Source organism: Melospiza melodia, chromosome 6 (assembly GCF_035770615.1).
Source record: "Melospiza melodia melodia isolate bMelMel2 chromosome 6, bMelMel2.pri, whole genome shotgun sequence".
NCBI classification, from domain to species: Eukaryota; Metazoa; Chordata; class Aves; order Passeriformes; family Passerellidae; genus Melospiza; species Melospiza melodia.
The window spans coordinates 16327270-16345230 of record NC_086199.1 but is presented as its reverse complement, the minus strand read 5'-3'; the positions used below and the strand labels follow the sequence as shown (position 1 = coordinate 16345230).

Here is a 17961-nt window from a genome sequence, read left to right as displayed (position 1 = left end):
CAGCCCATTATGGAATCTAGGTCCTTGATTTGTGCCATGTAGTTATGTTGCACCATAAAAACTTTTTCTTTTTTGAAATGTATAATCCAAACAGTTTTTCTACTTTAGGATTCTTTTATCTAGTTCTGAACTTAAACTTGAGAGCGACATCATGCACTTACAATGTTTGCACTGTTTATGCCTCTGTACCTTTCTAATTAAAGCAAAATATGTGGGCTGGAATCTCAAACTGATGTAAATCAGCAGAGCTCCATTAACTTCTGTAGAGCTATGCTTCTTAATTTCAATATTAGCTTTTCAGCAAAAATGTGGTTAGGAAATGAGAGTTAAAGGGAACCAAAATTGAAATGAGTTTTACTCTAATTTATGTCTGCAGAGTGCAAATATGTTAAAATTCCCATGTTGACCAAAAAAAAAAACAAACCCATAAAATCATTTTGCTCACTGAACCATTTAAGCTGTTGATTCATCTGCAGACACATTTCAAAGTCTCCCAACTGTTAAATTTAGGAAGAAAAAAACCAAACTGATAAAAACAAGCTGTTACTTGGTTTGCTGCCCAGCCTTGTATTAAACCACAATATATGCTTTCATTGTAAGAATGGGAAGAGGTTTTTCTAGTGGATGGAACAACTGCTGGAAATCAAACTGGTACATATCATTCCCAATTGTGGCATTAATCACACCATGCAGTTGGGGAAATGTTCTATCATTCAGCTTGTGTCTTTGCTGCAAAATTAATTTGAATGATCTATCTCAAATAGTTTAACATCAATGAGAAACTGCGCTGGAACACAACACAAGGGCTTCACTCAGTGATTGAATGACTGCAGTGATTGTGTTAGTGGCTGATGAGAGGTGCTGAAGTAAGCAGTAACTGGTGCTTTCTGACAGACTGGCCAACTGGAATCCAAGCCCTGCCACGCTCAAGTTAAGGAGTTTAAAAGGAATAATCCATTGTTAAGCAAGAACAGGTTATCAGGCCTTACTGTTTCACAGATGAGGCGCAAGATTTTATGCCCAGTACTTGTTTTACAAGTAGCAGAAGAAGAATTTTCACAGAACAGAAGACTAGTAAAATGGTACTCATCTGGTAGTGTCCTTTGGTGTTGGCAAACCCTTGATTCCAGGTAAATTGAAATGCACAAGCAGGTCAGTCACCTTGATGTCTTCTTCAGCTACCTTGTGCCAAGCTGTTGAAGGGAGTTACAATGACACTATTAAGCTAAGTTAATAGATTTAGTAATCCAAAATGGACATATAAAGAAGTTTTGAAATGTTAGGTCTGGCTCTCTGGACAGATCAGAGGCACTGCTTGCCTTACATCAGGTGAAGGCAGATGAAGTTTGTGGTGAGGCTCTGCTGTATTTAAGTACTCACTGTCCTAGTCCACATTTCTTCATTTTCTGACCACTCTTTCAGCCAACTTCTGCTTCTGCTCCTAACTAATGGAGGAAAATCTAAATTGATCTATATAGAGAGAATGTGAACAAAATATACATATATATATATGTGCTGAGTATTTCTGATATATGTTAGGAAGGTAGGATTTCCTCTTCAATTCATTTAAACTAGTTCTAAAAGAGCAAAACCAGTTTCTGAACCGTGTGATGTCATGAGATGAAGATGATACAAGCTTATTTTAAGACAGAAGAGTAGTGCAGTGTTGTTCCTACATGGGCAGAAGTGAAAGCAATCTGTATATTTTGCAGCTTTATGTTTAAATTCCTTGAATGGCACTGCAGAGTCTTGATGTGGCTAACACAGGAGACTTGCCTTATTTAGACCAGACTCAAAAGCATCCTTTGAATGAGCAATTTCTACATATTTTCTGGGCATCATCTTGGTGTGATGTTTCTTAAGAAAATTTTGGATGTTGCTCTGAGAGGTTTCCTAATTTCACATATATGGCTTTAGAAAGTGCTTTATAGTATAGGGCCAAAATATGTGCTGCTGTTGGTTATGATTAGATAAGTATGTAATTTTCCTCTTGCTCCTCTTGTTGAGAGTTTAGTGCATATACTCCACTGAGTTTTTTCTCTGCCTTCATTAGCTTTCAGATGCTGAGTCTTTTCCTACCATGTTCTGAGACTCCATAATTCCCGGTTTTTATTTTTGTAGTTACCTCAGTGATATTTATAGCCTGTGATAATTTCCCATGGTGCCTTTCTGATGGTCCAGTTAGATGTACCTTTCTTGCTTCTCAAGGCTGGACAATATAGTTTGGTGCCTGCTAAGCCTTTTGTGAGCATCTATCAGGTACAAATACATTTCTGTTATGTTGGTTTGGGATTTTCTGCGGAATGGTACCTCATAGTCTGTATGCAGACTGAATAGTAAACCAGTGCAGAACGAGGTGGGGAGAACTCATCAATTTGCCTGTCAGGCAATGGTGTTTGCAAAAAAATTAAAACTGCTGGCACTGTTTAAATTGTGTGCACTATTGATGGCTGCTTGGGCATGAGAAGAGCATGCATGCAGTACAGTGACAGTGGGATGCCTGGTTTCACAAAGCAACACTCCAGACGTGCAGCTTGAGAATTTGTGCAGAAATGGAGAAATACCTGAGTTCAGAGGAGCTATTTGTAGAACCAGCAGCAGTGAAGCAGGAGCTCCAGCTATGACCTATATATCCAGGCTTCCAGCTGGGCTTGTGCCATATGAGCTGAAGCTTGTGTGACAGTAGTTTCTCTGTTAATGGTATCTGAGCTGGCTGGATTAAAGAGAGGTGTGTGTGTTGTGTTTGACTGTACTTTCTTCTACACTTCACTTCTAAGGTCTAAAAAAAGCCTGTACAGATCTTTCATGATTGGGCTGTGACATTACTAAATTGATGTACCTTTTTCCCCTTATTTCCTTCCTTTTGCTCATTTCACTTCAGTGGCTTTTGGCCTTGCATTCCCCTTTATCTAGTATTGCTCTAAGTAGAGTTTGTCTCTCCTTCTTTCTGTGAATTGATATGAGCTTTATTGCAACATTTATTTACAGATACCAAGTAGCCATGGAATAGCATTCTGTGTGATTGAAGACAGCATAAGAAGGACTGTAATGTTGGATTGTGAAATTATTTTAATGTTTATCTTACTACTTTCCAGTAGTGGACTCTCTGCTGTTTGCCTCTATTCTACATCAATATGACTGTTATTCTGGAATAACTACTATGCATTTAGGAGATAAATCAGCTTCCCTTCCTGAAATCTCCAGTGCTGCTTAGTAGGCAGTATTAGTATGTGGAAGTCTCCAGATCTTCCACGAAGCTGGTTTTTACTTACCAGATTTCCTATCAAATATGAGGATATTGAAATTTATAGTAGAGGCTAGAACTTAAGAGATTTTTCTTGAAGTACTGCATGACTGTTTACAGCTTCTCACTGAGTTTCTAGAGTAATGACAAAGTGCTCCAAGGGATGTTGTCTGGGGAGGACTGTGCAAATCTGCCATTTGAAAAGTTATTTATGCAGTAAATGAATTGCGACATAGGAGCTGGAGAGTTGAGTCTTGGTTGCCTTGGATGGGATTACCTATGTGGGAAAGGTGAAGCAGATTGTTCATCTGTGGCATAAGAAATGTGTTGATGTCATTTTTTATTATGAGACTGCATGCTGCAACTCTCATGTGTTTGTGACTTTGAGCTAAAACATGTGAACTGAGAAGTAATGCTAGTAATCCTGTGTGCTCAAGAAGTGTAAACCTGGCCCTACAAAATTGTGGTGTTTGTTTAAAATGTAAACAACAAGTCTGGGTCTCTTTTGTTTGTCTTCTGGGTTTTGTAAATCTTTTAGGTTTTTGGGCTTGTGCCCTCTTCTACAAACACAAAGCTACAGGCAGGATTTTTTTAAGTGAAAGCTGATGTTCTTACATAATTGCACAATTTCAGGACCATGGTTTCAGAAAAAGTAAAAAACTAAATATGATATGTTTTACAAAGGACTAATGAGACTTGGCTATACCACATAAGCAGGGCTCACACGGAAAAACTATTGTGCTTCTGATTCCCGTATGAAAACGATTCTTTCAAAGCACCAAGGGGTACATGGAACCAAAAGTTATACTGAGTGCTTGACTTCAAAGCCTGACTTCATCCAGAGGTTTTTAACACTGTTGGGGGAGTTTTTAGGGAGCTTATTTGGTGCAACTTAAAATAATTTTCCAAAATTCATCTTCCAAGAGAAAAGCAAAATTTGGAGAATTAACCAGGAGATCACAGTTGCATCAGCAGACTGATTTTTTTTAAGGGCTGGATAGGGCTTCTGAGTTCCATGAAAATATTGGCTTGCCTGTGCTGAACTGTCTTGGGTATTCTGGCCTCAGTAAGGTCACCAAAGAGGCCTTAAGGCCTCTGCCTTAGTGCAGCATCTTTGAATTTTACTGGTTCCCTCTTGGTTAAAGGAGTTTTTTGGACGAAGTACAGGAAAACTCACTGTTGGAAGCAAACCTAAGTTGGCAGGGGTGGAATCAGTGTTTGAGTTAGTTCTTTTTACAACTGCCTTCCATAATTTTCCTTTTATATCTGGAAAGATAAGCTTCTAAGTAAGAAAAGTAAACAATACCCATGCATACCCATTGTATGCCTTTCTCTGGTCTTAGTAGGCCTGACTTAAAGTCTGCTGTTCCTAGGCTATCTCATGCCCATTTGATTCTAAAAAAGCAATTTGTTAAACTTAATCTTAGCCTGGTAGAATCTTAGCCATGTATAGTTTTTGTGCTATTTCAACTTGAAGAATGTCACAATTTTCCTAGATGGTTGAAATTCCTACTAGGATGTGGTATATTTTAAGTATTAAATTTCGTTTCTTTTTCTATGCATTTGGGGGAAAAGAATGGTGTGTGCCAATACAGCTGCTTTTAAATGAGCCATGCTGAAGCTTTTACCAAAGTAGAAGGGATTCAAAAGCTTATTATTATGCATTCACTGTACTGAAGGCACAATAGCAGAGTTTCATTTAAAGTGCACTTCTGTTCTGAATGATAGCTGCTGTGCCAGCTCTTGTGGTTGCTTAATTATTTCATCTCAGTGTTTTCTACATGTGTTCTGTTCAATTTTCAAGTAACCTAGTAGCTTTTCTGGCTGCTAGCAATTCAAACTTCACCTGTGGTCTGACTTGGATCCTGTCAATTTTGCCAGTGATTTTGCCATTTGAACGTGGTTGTCACTTCTACTGAGGGTGTACCTGGCAGGTAATAGACCATATTCTGTCTTATTTGAGGTCTGTCCCCAATACATGGAAGGAGGTAGTAATCACCCAGTTTTATTCACTGAAGAAGGGTGGGTAGAAGGAACTTTGTTGCCCAGAAAAAGTACTTTTGTAGTCATTTTGAAGCAGAGGTGTTCATGGAACAGGATCAGTGATATTTTATAAAGAAAGATGTTATTTCCTGTCACTTCTTTTATATCTGTTCTTAAATGTAATTGTTTTTCTTATTAGCTCTTCCATGGTAGCCAGCTTTTACTTTTTTAAGGGCAGTTTTGATCCCATTGTTCATTTGGCACCTATGGAATAATGTTAGAATGGACTAATAACGCATCCCTGTGGCAAATGAGGTCTTCAGATGTTCAGAAAAGATTTCTCCTTTGGACTAAATTCACTTAACTGATCCCTCTTGCTTGCATATTCAAGCAGCACAAGGAAGATTTTCTCCCTGCTATGAAATTCTGTAGTGTGAGGAAATCTGCCAAGGGCAGCTTCTCTGGTGCTTGTTCCTTGTATACAGCCTGCTGATAAGAGTCATTTTGGGAACCAAGGAAGAGGTAGTGGTCTGGTCTGATTGTCAAGCCATTCATTAGGCATAATGCAACAATATATGTAAGAACAGCTCCAGTGCATACTCTGTAAAAATATTTGTTAAAGTATTTAAAAAATATATTGTAACCGGGGAGTTAATACCCACTAAGTGTAAAAGTGTCCTTTTGTGCCAAATGGAGTGGGTCATTTCAAAGGGGATCACTAGTCCACAGTGTCTTAAAATTACATTACACTTTTTGTAATCTTTTCAGTGACATGCTACAGTTTGTCTGCTTGACTTCAAAGCTCATTGTTACAGAAATCAGATTGTCATTTTTCCCCTGGCAATATAGTTTGTGAACAGACCTGCAGTGAAATCCCCTTGAAGATGCTATTGACATGTCAGACAAAGCAGCATCTTCTTGGTGTTATTGTGAGGTGAATAAACTGAATTTATTCAGTGATTAGGCTGAACAATTAGTATAAATACTTTCCATTCTTTAGTTCTGGAAGAGATTTTTGAGTCTGGGAGTAAAAAAAAATCTAAACAAGATCTCGTTGAGCTTGAGCTGAGAATACCAAAACCTCATAGTGTGATGTTTGATTCTCCAGCTTGTTTGCAGCTGGAAGGCTTGCCTGTGAAAAACATAAGGAATGATTCTTTTCTGAAGGGCTGAAAAGTTGTCTGACCTTTTAATAACTGTCCTTTTTATGTGAGTCACAGCACTGATTGTTAATCCAGTCATTATCCTTTTTCCAAAAGGTAGTGATCTTGCCAGGGACGTCTCTTTTTATCTGTATTTAAAAAGGACACAGCCAAAGAGCTCTCTCCTTCAAATGAAACAAGATGCTGTAGACCATAGAAACTAGACTTTGAGGAAGCAGAAAATGAGAGAGAGGTGGAGAGGGAGTGTCAAATGTGTGAAGCTCAGAATGGGAAGTTCCATGTAGAGACAAATTCCACGTGGAAGACACAATTATTTACTGGTAACTGACGTCTTTAGTTAATTCATAGGACAGTCAAGAGGTAGTACCATTTAAACTGTTCACATTTATTCCATGGTGTTTATTCAGTCCTGAGAACCAGAATTATTCCCCCAGAGCCTGGAAATGGCATGTCATATCTGAAAAAGCTGCACCACTGCTGGACCCTGGCAGTGTTTGAGCTGCTTTGCCAGCCTTGGCTCAGAGTAGTGTAAGCAGAGTATGAGTCAGTGAGTGAAAAAGAGGAGAAGGTGAAAATTTTTTTAACACCCTGGTTTAGGAATCTGACATGTGAAATAAAAGGGTTGGGGTCCTTAAGGTGCTATTTTGAAGAATACGCTCATGCTTAGTGGAAAACTGGTAATAAGAGAAGATACTAGAAAAGTTCAGAAATTGTGTGAATGGTCTCGAGGCCAGGGAGAAAAAAACCAAGCAAAACATGATTTCAAACCTTGGGAACCTTTTAGAGGTGTGTGTTTTTTTTTTTTTGTTTTTTTTTTTTAGTAACACAAAGGTTAATACATGAAATGCTGCTTTCTGGTGTGTGGATGCATCCTCATGTTGCAGTACTTGTGTATTCTTGGGTCCTCACTGAGTCCTCTAGATCATGAACTGGGATTTCATCATGCCTTTTAATTTTTTGGTTGATAGATAATTTTTAATGTGCTTTTTCATTGTTTGAGATCAACTTAATGAGTCAAAATACTTTTTTATAAAAGAGAGGAGAAACTCAATGTAAGTCTAGAATTTAATAAGCTATTAATTTTACTTTTTATTGTAACTAATCCAGTTTTGTATAGACATTTTCATAACTTCATAATGACAGAGAATTTTCAAGGCTATTTCATAAATAATACCATTCTTTACAATCATATTAAATGGATTTGACGGTTGGGAGTTGAGTCAGTTATTTTCTTCATAAGCTGCTACTTTTCCATTGCACATATGATTGCACTTGGGAGTCCTCTTTTGGTTGAGCAATGTAAATTGAATTAATATACCAGAGAGAGAAAACTTGTTCATAATTCTACTGTTTAAGAGGTGAGGGGTATGGAGGAGGATGCTTAGTGTGCCTCCTGCCAGATGGTACTTTGCCTGCAAATAGAAAGCTTGATCTTTGGCATCACACAGTTTTACATGGGTGCACAAATGCCTCTCAAAGAAGTTGGGTGGTTTCAAATAGTTTCATTGCTCTTCATTTGGATTATTGTTATTGTTGCCTTATTGTTGCTTAGGTGGTATAATCCATGAGACAAGTTTACTCAAGAGTTATCTCTAGAGAAGCATCCTTGCAGAATTTTTCAAATAAATGTGTATTTCTTTGAGTTACCCATTCCTGATTTGCAGTACGAGTACTGCCTAGGTTAGTATGCAGCAAAAGCTGAACTGAGCGTGAGGGAAAATCCTCAAGTCATCCTGCTACAGAAAACTGGAAACAGCTGTCTAATGGGAATGGGAGCTTAAAGCTTGGTAATTCCTCCTTTTTCCAGACGGCATCTGACATGATCAGTGATCTGTTCATTATTTCTTCTTTGGTCCTTTTAAGATTTGTGTGTTACCAGCTTTCATGGTTAAATGTGCTTGCTGAGTGTACCATTTTTCTTCACTGCCAATTTAGAGTTAAGGGCCTGTTAGCTTGTGGAAAAAAACCCCAAAAAACTTTAATGTACGATGGCACATATATGATTTTCTAATGGCTATTCAAATCCATTACATCTAATTTAGGAAAGTATTATTAAAAAGGAGGACTTCCATATGACACATTTTATATTTGAGTAAACTAGTTTCACTGTGATGGTAAGATCTTAGGGTTTTACTTTGTTTCTGGTATTAATACTACATTACATAACTGAAGCCAATGCTTTTCTATGAGCAAAAGCTACCTGCTATTCTTTTCTCAAGTCCACAATTACTGTCACAATATTTACAGTGCACAGGTTGTGCAAGAGGATTAGCTGAGTGTGTTATGTTGTTTCCTGACACAGCCTACATGTACAGAGGTCATTGCTGTCCTCCTGAGACTGTTCCACTTCAGCACCTGGAGTAATAGGTGAAACATGACAGGGAACTGACCCTTTTGACATTCATGGTAAAGGGAATATGGAAGGATGCTTTCCAAGTTGCTAACCATCTTTCTGTCAAAATCTTCCCAGTGTCCTGATTTTGAAGAGCAGTGTGGGCAGCTAAAGTCACAAATGTTTTAAAAGCAGGACTAATTCTAAGACATACTTATCCTATTCATTGCGACTCAGCTTATATAGGGTCCTTGCATTCAGGGAGATGCTGTTGGAAGGAGTGATGATTTTTTGGTGTTCAATCAAATCTTGCAGCAGATCAGTATGGAATTATAATTTAGTGCAATTTGCAGTACCATGAAGTCTGTTGCAAAACTCCTGTCACACAAACTGTTGATATCTTGCTGCTGACACCAGGTAATGATGCATGCATTTGCTTGGCAGGTACAAAGAAGCTCACTTCTGCACACAGTGATGAGTTTGTTCTCTGTCACTGAGACACAACTACAGGTGTATGGACACAACATCAAACCTGGGGAAGATGAGGATCTGGAATGTGGGAAGGGAATTGCACACAAGCAGAAATATACTTTAGTACAGAGGTGCCTAAAGCTGTTTGCAGTGCTTAAACAAATGACACAAAGTTTAAGTATTCAAGCTAGCTTGTGAATATGATTATTTAAGGTGTAAAAGTGGAATTCTGTCTGTCCTTCATCCCCTTACACATCTGTTCTGGGTGAGTCTGATGATCAGCAGTCCCTGAGTGCCAGGGTAGGCGTTGGAATCTGTAGCTATGGCAGGGCCTGAAGGGACAGAGGAGCGTGATGTAGGCATGAAAAGGGGCATTGAGCTTTTGTGTACATCATGTGCCTAACCCCCTTCAAGCAAAGGCAGAGCTGATTGCACATAGCCTTCAAAAATCTACAGAACCGTTTTCCCTGTCAGGAAGAACCTGAAGAGTTGTAGCAGGCTTGAACACTTAGCAGGTGTTAAGACTTGGCATGTTTGTTGTGAGTAAATCAACTGCTAATAAGGTGAAGAAATCACATGTCAAGGCAGGTTATAAAACCACAGATCCACGTGGTTGTTGAGATGGTTGTCAGGCTTAGGGGATTCTGAAACTTCCCTTCATTGGCAGCCTGCCTGTCAGGGTATGGGTAGGGCATGTGGGAACAATGCTCTCAGGGTACCCAGAATTAATCTGCTCACAGCCTACGTCAGGGCAGGTGTCACAGGCACGCCGGGGTTGCCCCAGCTGCTCCGTGCCAGCTCTTCTCTCTGGAGCCAAGCAGGAGCTTATGCTCTGCAGCTGCTCTTGGATTCTGCTCTCAGGCATGCTCTTTGCATGCCTTGTATAGCTCTTTAGCCACAGACAGCTCAGCCAGAGCTTTTTATCAAAGGTGAATCATGCTTTCTGTCATGCCATAAGCAAGGATTTTTTTATGTCCGTGACTCAGAGAAGAAGGCGGTGGCGTCCCCTCCAAGTCGTAACTGGAGAAGGTGCTTTTGTTTCCCCACTCACTTAAAGATTGGAGAGAGGGAACAGATTGATGGCAATTTCAATATAGACTTGGCTTTTTCTTGGTGCCCTCCCTTCCTCCTGAGATGTGTGCTGGGTAAGATGAGCTGCAGGACCCAGGAGTTTGCAACAGTACCAGCAGGATAAATATTTCTGTATTTCTATCTGGTTTTAAGATGATGGGTGTATGTTCCCCTCCTTTTTTTGGCAAAGGTTAGCCCCATTAGATGTACTGCTCTTCATTTAATCTCCTCCTCCCATCTGTTCTGTCTCATTTCAGTAGAAACCAAGGAGATGTAGCTCCCACTCAGGCAGACAGATAACTCCATCTCCCATACATGAGAAAATATCTCTGTGTGAAGCAGAGCAGTGCCTTGCTGTGCACACGTATCAGATGTACCACGAGGGCAGACGGCTCTCTCAAACTCTGATAATGTCATATTCCCTCTGTCAGCTTATACAGATGAGGGAATCTGCCCCCTTCAACTAAGTGTTGAATTCCCAGGCCTAAAATAGGACCCAGGGGAATCCAAACAGCTTTTTCCTGAGAAACCAGGTTATCACAGTAGTAGGTAAGAAAAACAAATAGTTCAAGATACTAAAGCCATAATACAGCTAGTAAATAAAGAACAGTGTATGTAGCTAAGATATACAGAATTTGTAGATAGTTGTTAGACCAAACCTGTGATTATTTGAATAATAAAGCCATAAAGACAGCAAATGTTTATACAGTAGAACTCCATACTGTACCTTGGAACTCGCTGGTAGGTGGCCATTTCATTAAGAAAGAAATCTTGTCTACCAAGCTCCAGAGCTTTGTTTAATTTCCCTGACTTTTATAGAAGATTTTGAATTGTCTCATTGTGAGAAAAAATGCACACAATGAGTTCTTTGTAGAGAGGAGCATTACCTTTGAGAAAAGCTGTCTTCATGTTAGTTCTTGTAGTAATACCTCTGTGAGACAAGCAGGTGTTCATTACAAGTAGTTATTTATTACTAATGCTGTTCTCACCAGAACATACTGTTATCACTGTCTAGGAAGCAAGGCAGTTTGCAGTGAAGCTGCTTTGCTTTTGTTTTGTGATTAGATGCCTACACCTGTTTTTTATTTTCTGGCTCTTACCTTTGATGTCCTCGGGAGTTCTGATTTCCTATTTAGTATTAATTTCACAGAAGTAAAGTCACCTTAGAAAGATTAGAAAAATGGTGATTTTTATTCATGCTTCTTAAAACTTCAGTTTATACTACCTTAACAGTTTTTAACATTGTATTGTGAAATATTATACAGTCATCTGAATGAGATGACCAGGTAGGTAATAGCTTCCCAGATGGCACATCCAGTTTGCCAAGGTGGGGAACAGGGATATATTCCTTCTGCTGTGTGGTGGCAGTAAGGGGATGGCACTTCTGGCACAAGCACCTGTGATGGGAGCTGCACACCTTTGCATCCAGTTATGTGAAAAGATCTGCCTCGTGTGCAGGGTCCTGTTCTCATTGCTGGAGACCCAGGCCAGGGCTCTGTTCTTTGCTGTTCTATGTGTGTTCTCACAGCCACAGCTGGAATGGAGGAGACAGAGGGCTGCAAAAAGTGGGGGTTGCAGTGTGAATGGTGTGTGTGTCCTGAATACATCCACGGGGGCATGGTATTTCAACCAGTGATGTAAGAACAACCATATTGTGGGAGCAGCTGTAGATGTGGGTCTTTTCTCCCACTTCTCTTCCATTATGGAAGTTTCCTTAATGCATTTTTAGTTACTAATCACTTCAGATAATATTTGTTTTTCTAAGGCAGAATTTATTAAAAAAACACATGCCTTGTGTGCTTACTAATTTTTTACCATATATTATTTCATGTGGTAAGGAGTAACTTCTCTGAAAAAATTTGCTTTTGTCAGCTAATGTAACTGTAACAATAAGTTCTTACAGTTGATGGTATTTCAGTATTATTCCAGAAAGGTATTCCATTCTCATAGAGGGAATGATACTTTTTATACTAGGTATTACTATATTACTGTATATAGCAGTGTATTACTACAAGGAACCTACGTGGCTGTTACATGCATATGTGCTTCTGTTGGCATCTTAAAATGCTTATAAAACATATAAAATAGATTAAAGCATTGCGGATTGCTGCATCTTGACCAGTAGTTTGCGAATTATCCTGTACTGTGTTCCTGTAAGAGTGTCAACTGTGATTACACAGTGTCTCAAAACTACAGAGCACTAAAGAGATTCTGAAATGGCAAGCTGTAATATAATACATCAGAAGAGGCACTTATGTCTGGTCATATGTTTCTGCAGATGCTTCCCTGTTTTTCATTCTTCTGTTTCTACAGGCTGTGTACATTTTTTTAAAAAAAAGTATGTTTTTCTTCCAGCCATTAATGAGTTTCCTGAAGATATATTTACAAATAAAGAACGTCAGCAAGGAGGAATTCTGCTTCATATCATTGCTGTAAGTTGTTCTCTACCATGCTTCCTTCTTGTTTTCCTTTTATGTTACTTATTCTATTTTATTTTTTAATAACATGTTAATTATTATAGTGACCTTACTATGTAGAGTTCTGTATATATCAGCAATTTTTTAATACTTTGATTTCAGTATTTCTAATACATCTATATGAGTACAATTTCTTAAAGGGTAACACCTTGGGGACATGGTATAGTGGTGGACTTGGTATTGTTGGATTAACAGTTGAGCTTGATGAGCTTAAGGGTCTTTTCCAACCTAAATGATTCTATGACTCCATGATTTAAGAAAAGTATGCAAGTCTGAATTTGCAGTACCTATGCATTCATCCTCTTGGAGATAAAATCCTGGCAGAATGGGTCACATGACTTGTATTTCACATTATATAGACAGAGTTTGGGATTCCTTCATTATTAACATCAAGCATGATGTGGAAGTTTCTTTAATCTCTTTCTTTTCTTTTGTGCCTCTATGCAACAGCTGTAGTTATAATTTAAAAAGCCCTAAAGCCACCCTAAAGAAATATAGAAAATATCATGTGGAATTTTATTTTCTCTTGTATTAAAAAACAAAGCAAGTGAGGTCTGCAGGCTACTGTTTCATTCCCAGCTCAGGGAAAGTCAAGTATAAAGGAGTTGTGTTTGATGGACAGCAGCAGGATCAAGCCCACTGCATGGGCACAGCACATGAAGCTGCATAGCACAGTGGGAGAATCACACCTGTGCAGGGAACCAGGGTCATTTGTAAGCATTTTTGTGCAGTGATCCATGGCCAGAGCCTACTTATTTCTAGGTGTAAATATTTCCTGAATATTGTTCATCAGCCTGATTTTACTTTCTATATAATTACTTGGTTTGATAATTAGTTAAAAATATAGAAGATGACTTCATAACTTGGTAGCTTTAGCTGTTACTTTTCATTATATGACATGTGTTGTGGCATCCTGTTCTCTTAAAGTGTGGTACCTTTCATATCTTAGGGTCTGACAAATGTTCCAAATGAGATCTTACATTCAAAAATCTGGTTTTATGTTGTAAATTTATCAACAGGAAGATTTTAATTTGGAATGAAATAAAAAGTGAAGCTATACTTTTGCTAATTTGAATAAAGGTTGCATTACCTTTTTTCCTTTTTTCATATACAGGAAAAATCTAAAGTATTCCTTGAATGTATTTTCTTTACAGGCTCTTTATATGTTTTATGCTTTGGCCATAGTATGTGATGACTTCTTTGTTCCATCCTTAGAGAAAATTTGTGAGGTATGTTAACAAAAATTATCACTCTTTTAGAAATTTATTTAGAGAATATTACTTAGATATATTATTTCCCATTAAAAAAAATTAACCAGTGTCCTGTGCACACTTGTTTCTCTGGCCACACTCAAGAAGAAAAACAAAATCAAAGATTTAATGAGATTGGATGGCAAACCCCACTCTTAAATACCTGAGGCATGTAACTAGAAGAGGTATGGGTTATGGATGTGTTTGATTTATTATTGTACTCCTTTTTTGAAAAGTAACTTGAGGAAAGATATCATAGAAAAATTATTGTGGTGGCTATGCAAATCTTATTGTACATCTGCCACCATTTCAGCAAGCAGAAAGGAAGTATACATGGTCATGGCATAAAGTGGAAAAAGGAGAAAATCTTTGAGAAAAGTATGTACCTTGGATATGGACTCAGAATAAAAATCTTTGATGCAAGAAAAAAAAGTAACATAATGGCTTTACCTAATTTTGAGAGGACTTTGCAAAATTATTTTTAGGATTCTAATTGAGTTGGTTGTGACAAGGCTTGTAAATGTATGATTTTGGTGAACAAAATAAATACATAATACATATGTAGATTTTAAATCCTTTTTAAACACAAAATGAAAATTGCCACTTTTGCTTTTAAACAAAACTAAGAGTGACCATGTTCTGAAAAACTCCTGCGTTTTTTTTTTTGTAGCTAGTTTAAAAGTCTCTTTTCCTGTTACTAAATGTACTAAATACCTGCTGGTTTTACTCAGAGTTATAAACTTACACTCATCAGTAGAAGAACAAATAGAATAATAAGGGAACACTAAAATACTCAATTGGGATCTTTCCAGGTGTTCAGTATTCAGCATGCACCTTAGACACCATATTTAACTTATACTAGTTGGTTGTACCAATTACTGGCTACTGATCCTTAATAAAATCTTTACATTTTGTCTCACATTCTGCTGAGCATCTGAACAGCTACCAAGAGTTCAGATAGCACATTTAGGTTTGTGCTCCTGCAGCAGTATGACTGGTAATAGATCATATTTGTGTTTGTTTTGTCATGAAGTGGAGGATGCCATTGTTATCAGCTTAAGATGTTTTCAGGCAAACTGCTTGAAAAATACAGGATTTTTTTACTTCTCCTTTTGTCCCTAGTTACTTTTCTATCCTTGAAAGAAAAATAGTGTACTAAACATGATTGTAGAGACTCTCAAAAAGGAAAAAAACTCCTTCATAAAAATGTGCTTCAAGGGAAAGATCTTTAGACTGCTAAATTGATGCAGCCCACTTGTGGACCTGCACGTGTTTTTGCTGGTCTGAGAACTCTAAGTTACCTATATCCTATTAAAGCTTAAGAGACACCATCGTAAAAATAGATCTCTCTACCATGCCCAGCTCTCTCTCTGTCTAACTGGACTAATTTTATCTGTGTCAGCAGAGGACTCGCTTTTGATTAACACAGTTGAAAAGTGAAGCCAGAATCCAGCCTGCTGTTTGTAGGATTTATTCACAAAGGTTGCAGTGTTCTGTTACCAGTTTTCATTTTTGAATTTCAGAAGCCCTAGGAGTTGGGGAATTGAATGACTGTGTTTAGAGTTACAGAAGTAAATTAATGAAAACAATTTGATAAGTTTACAATCTTTTTGAATCTGCAGAGATACATTTCTTTAATCAGCTCCATGTGAGCCACAATTGATTATTCATTTACGTACATAACTGTGGAAGTCCACAATGTAAATACAGTAGCAGTGCTGAAATTACCAATTGTTTTCTTCTAGAAACTACATTTGAGTGAAGATGTTGCTGGAGCCACATTCATGGCAGCAGGGAGCTCCACCCCAGAACTGTTTGCATCTGTTATAGGTATGGAGCCCACACACAAGCTTTTTTGAGATCTGTTAAAAAATCAGCAGCAGATTAAGCACAGGTACCTGTTCTTCTGACAATTTATAATCAGCAATTGCAACTGTCAGCCAGTCTGTGGTTCATGGTATCATTAACTACTCAAAATATCTCATGAAACTGTGAGTCTTCTCTCAAAACACAGAGAGGAATGTCTGATTCTGAGCACAGGACGCAAAAGAAGAGATTTATTGAAGTCCCTTGAGAAGTAATTTGATATATTTGGAAATAGATTAAGAGCAGCCCTGAGGAGAAAGACTTGGGGATGTTGGAAGATGAGCTCATCATGATCTGACGCTGTGCAGCCAGTGTGCACTTGCAGCCCAGAAAACCTGCTGTGTCCTGGGCTGTGCCAGGAGCAGTGTGGCCAGCAGGCTGAGGGACGTGGCACACTGAAAACTAAGCTGTGAAACAGAAGTTACTGTTGACCTAACTAGTTGAGAAATCATTTACTAAAAGTATATATGTAAAGGTTTTAAGCCACAGCTAGCTAGACTAAAAGACCAAATTATTACACAGAGAAGTGAGCCTTAATTATGAAACATGTTTTGGGTAATCTTTGAAACGGTCTCTACTTCACAAGTAGTATGTGTTCTGAGCAACCTAAAATTAAATGACACAGGTAGTTATGTATATTTTGCTCCCTCTGCAGGTGTATTTATCACTCATGGAGATGTAGGAGTTGGGACCATTGTTGGTTCAGCAGTTTTCAATATCCTCTGCATTGTTGGTGTCTGTGGACTGTTTGCAGGACAGGTTAGTAAGATACTTGTCTTTATATAGTTCAGTTGCTTACAATTTAGAGGTTTCCATGAGCATATGTTAAAAAAAGGACAAAATCACAGACAAAAATGGCATTGTGAATAACCTCAAAGATTGGAAAGACTATACAAATGCTTTACAAATAGTGAGTGTTTCTAAAAAGTTCAGCTGTGGTGTCAGCACTCTGAATATGGAGCATACAGAGGAAACTGGTCCTAATACAGTCCTGTGTTTACAATCAACTGATCATTGGCATCTGCTGATCCTTCCTTGTACTGATGACAGTCAAAGAATCTGGGACACAAGCATGAGATTTGCTCCATTTACTCAATAGATGATTAAATTGTTTATCATATTTTTTCAGGTAGTAAGTCCAGTATATCCACAGGATCAAGGAACAATTGATTTACTGTAGTACAATGAATTTTACTTTACAATTGAAATTATGACCAAGTCAAGTATCATTAGTAAGAAATGTATTTCAATAATGGAAGTTTCTATATTATTTTTATTACTGATGCCTATTATAGATCCATTTCTAACAGACTGGTGGATGGTAATGGTAGTGTAGAACTGCATTTTTCAGAATTGTTGCTAGTAATAATAATTATTCCGCTCACACACCTAAGTTATTTTAAGATGGGGGCTATTGTTTGTCTGTTTTTGAAATCCCATATTTTTGTTGGCTGAAGGTGTGGTGTTTTTCAGGTGGTTTGTCTCACCCAGTGGGCTGTGTTCAGGGATTCTGTGTACTACACAATATCAGTGATTGTACTTATTGTGGTAAGTAGCTCTCTTATCAGTTACTGTGTTTCATTGCTTGAATTTTTGGTGGACCAGCCTGTTCACTATACACACTGGCAAATAATTATTTTCCTAGCTAGTTGTAGTGGCATCTGGAAGTGAGAGCTGAGCTCCACAATGTTGTATAAATACGAAAATTTCATACAGCCTTGTGGAATAGGTGCCCACCATGTCCATCAGTGTCCATTCATTATGTCCCTAGGGTTTGTAAAGTTCTGCAGGCTAGTAGGATACTGTTATGCAGTGCAGATAGCACTCTCCTCAGACCAAGGAGATTGCTTGATGTGGAGATGAAAAATTTTGAGCTACTCATCTATTTTAAATAGAGAAGGTGGCTGTTTCTTGCTTCTACACAGTAATTTTATTTCTGATTCTGGCTAAGTTTTTTCCATGTAGAGCACAGGTGAGATACCACTTTGTTCATCTAGAGCAGTACAGTAGGTCCTGAATGTACACATTAATGTGTCTGGTGGCAAGGCAGTGAAGAATCCACTTAGTCTGTATTTTGTAATGCAAGCAGATCGTTAGCTGTGTA

General features: G+C 38.1%; 1 protein-coding gene across 1 annotated transcript in view; it reads left to right on the top strand.

The window, feature by feature from the left end:
• LOC134419726 (ras and Rab interactor 3-like) overlaps window positions 1-17961 on the top strand; it is a 149949-nt gene that overhangs the window by 35892 nt on the left and 96096 nt on the right. Inside the window, exons 3-7 of the mRNA XM_063159363.1 lie at window positions 12620-12696; window positions 13896-13970; window positions 15737-15821; window positions 16513-16616; window positions 17331-17405. Of these exons, the coding sequence (XP_063015433.1) occupies window positions 12620-12696; window positions 13896-13970; window positions 15737-15821; window positions 16513-16616; window positions 17331-17405 (416 nt within the window). The remainder of the gene's footprint in view (window positions 1-12619; window positions 12697-13895; window positions 13971-15736; window positions 15822-16512; window positions 16617-17330; window positions 17406-17961) is intronic.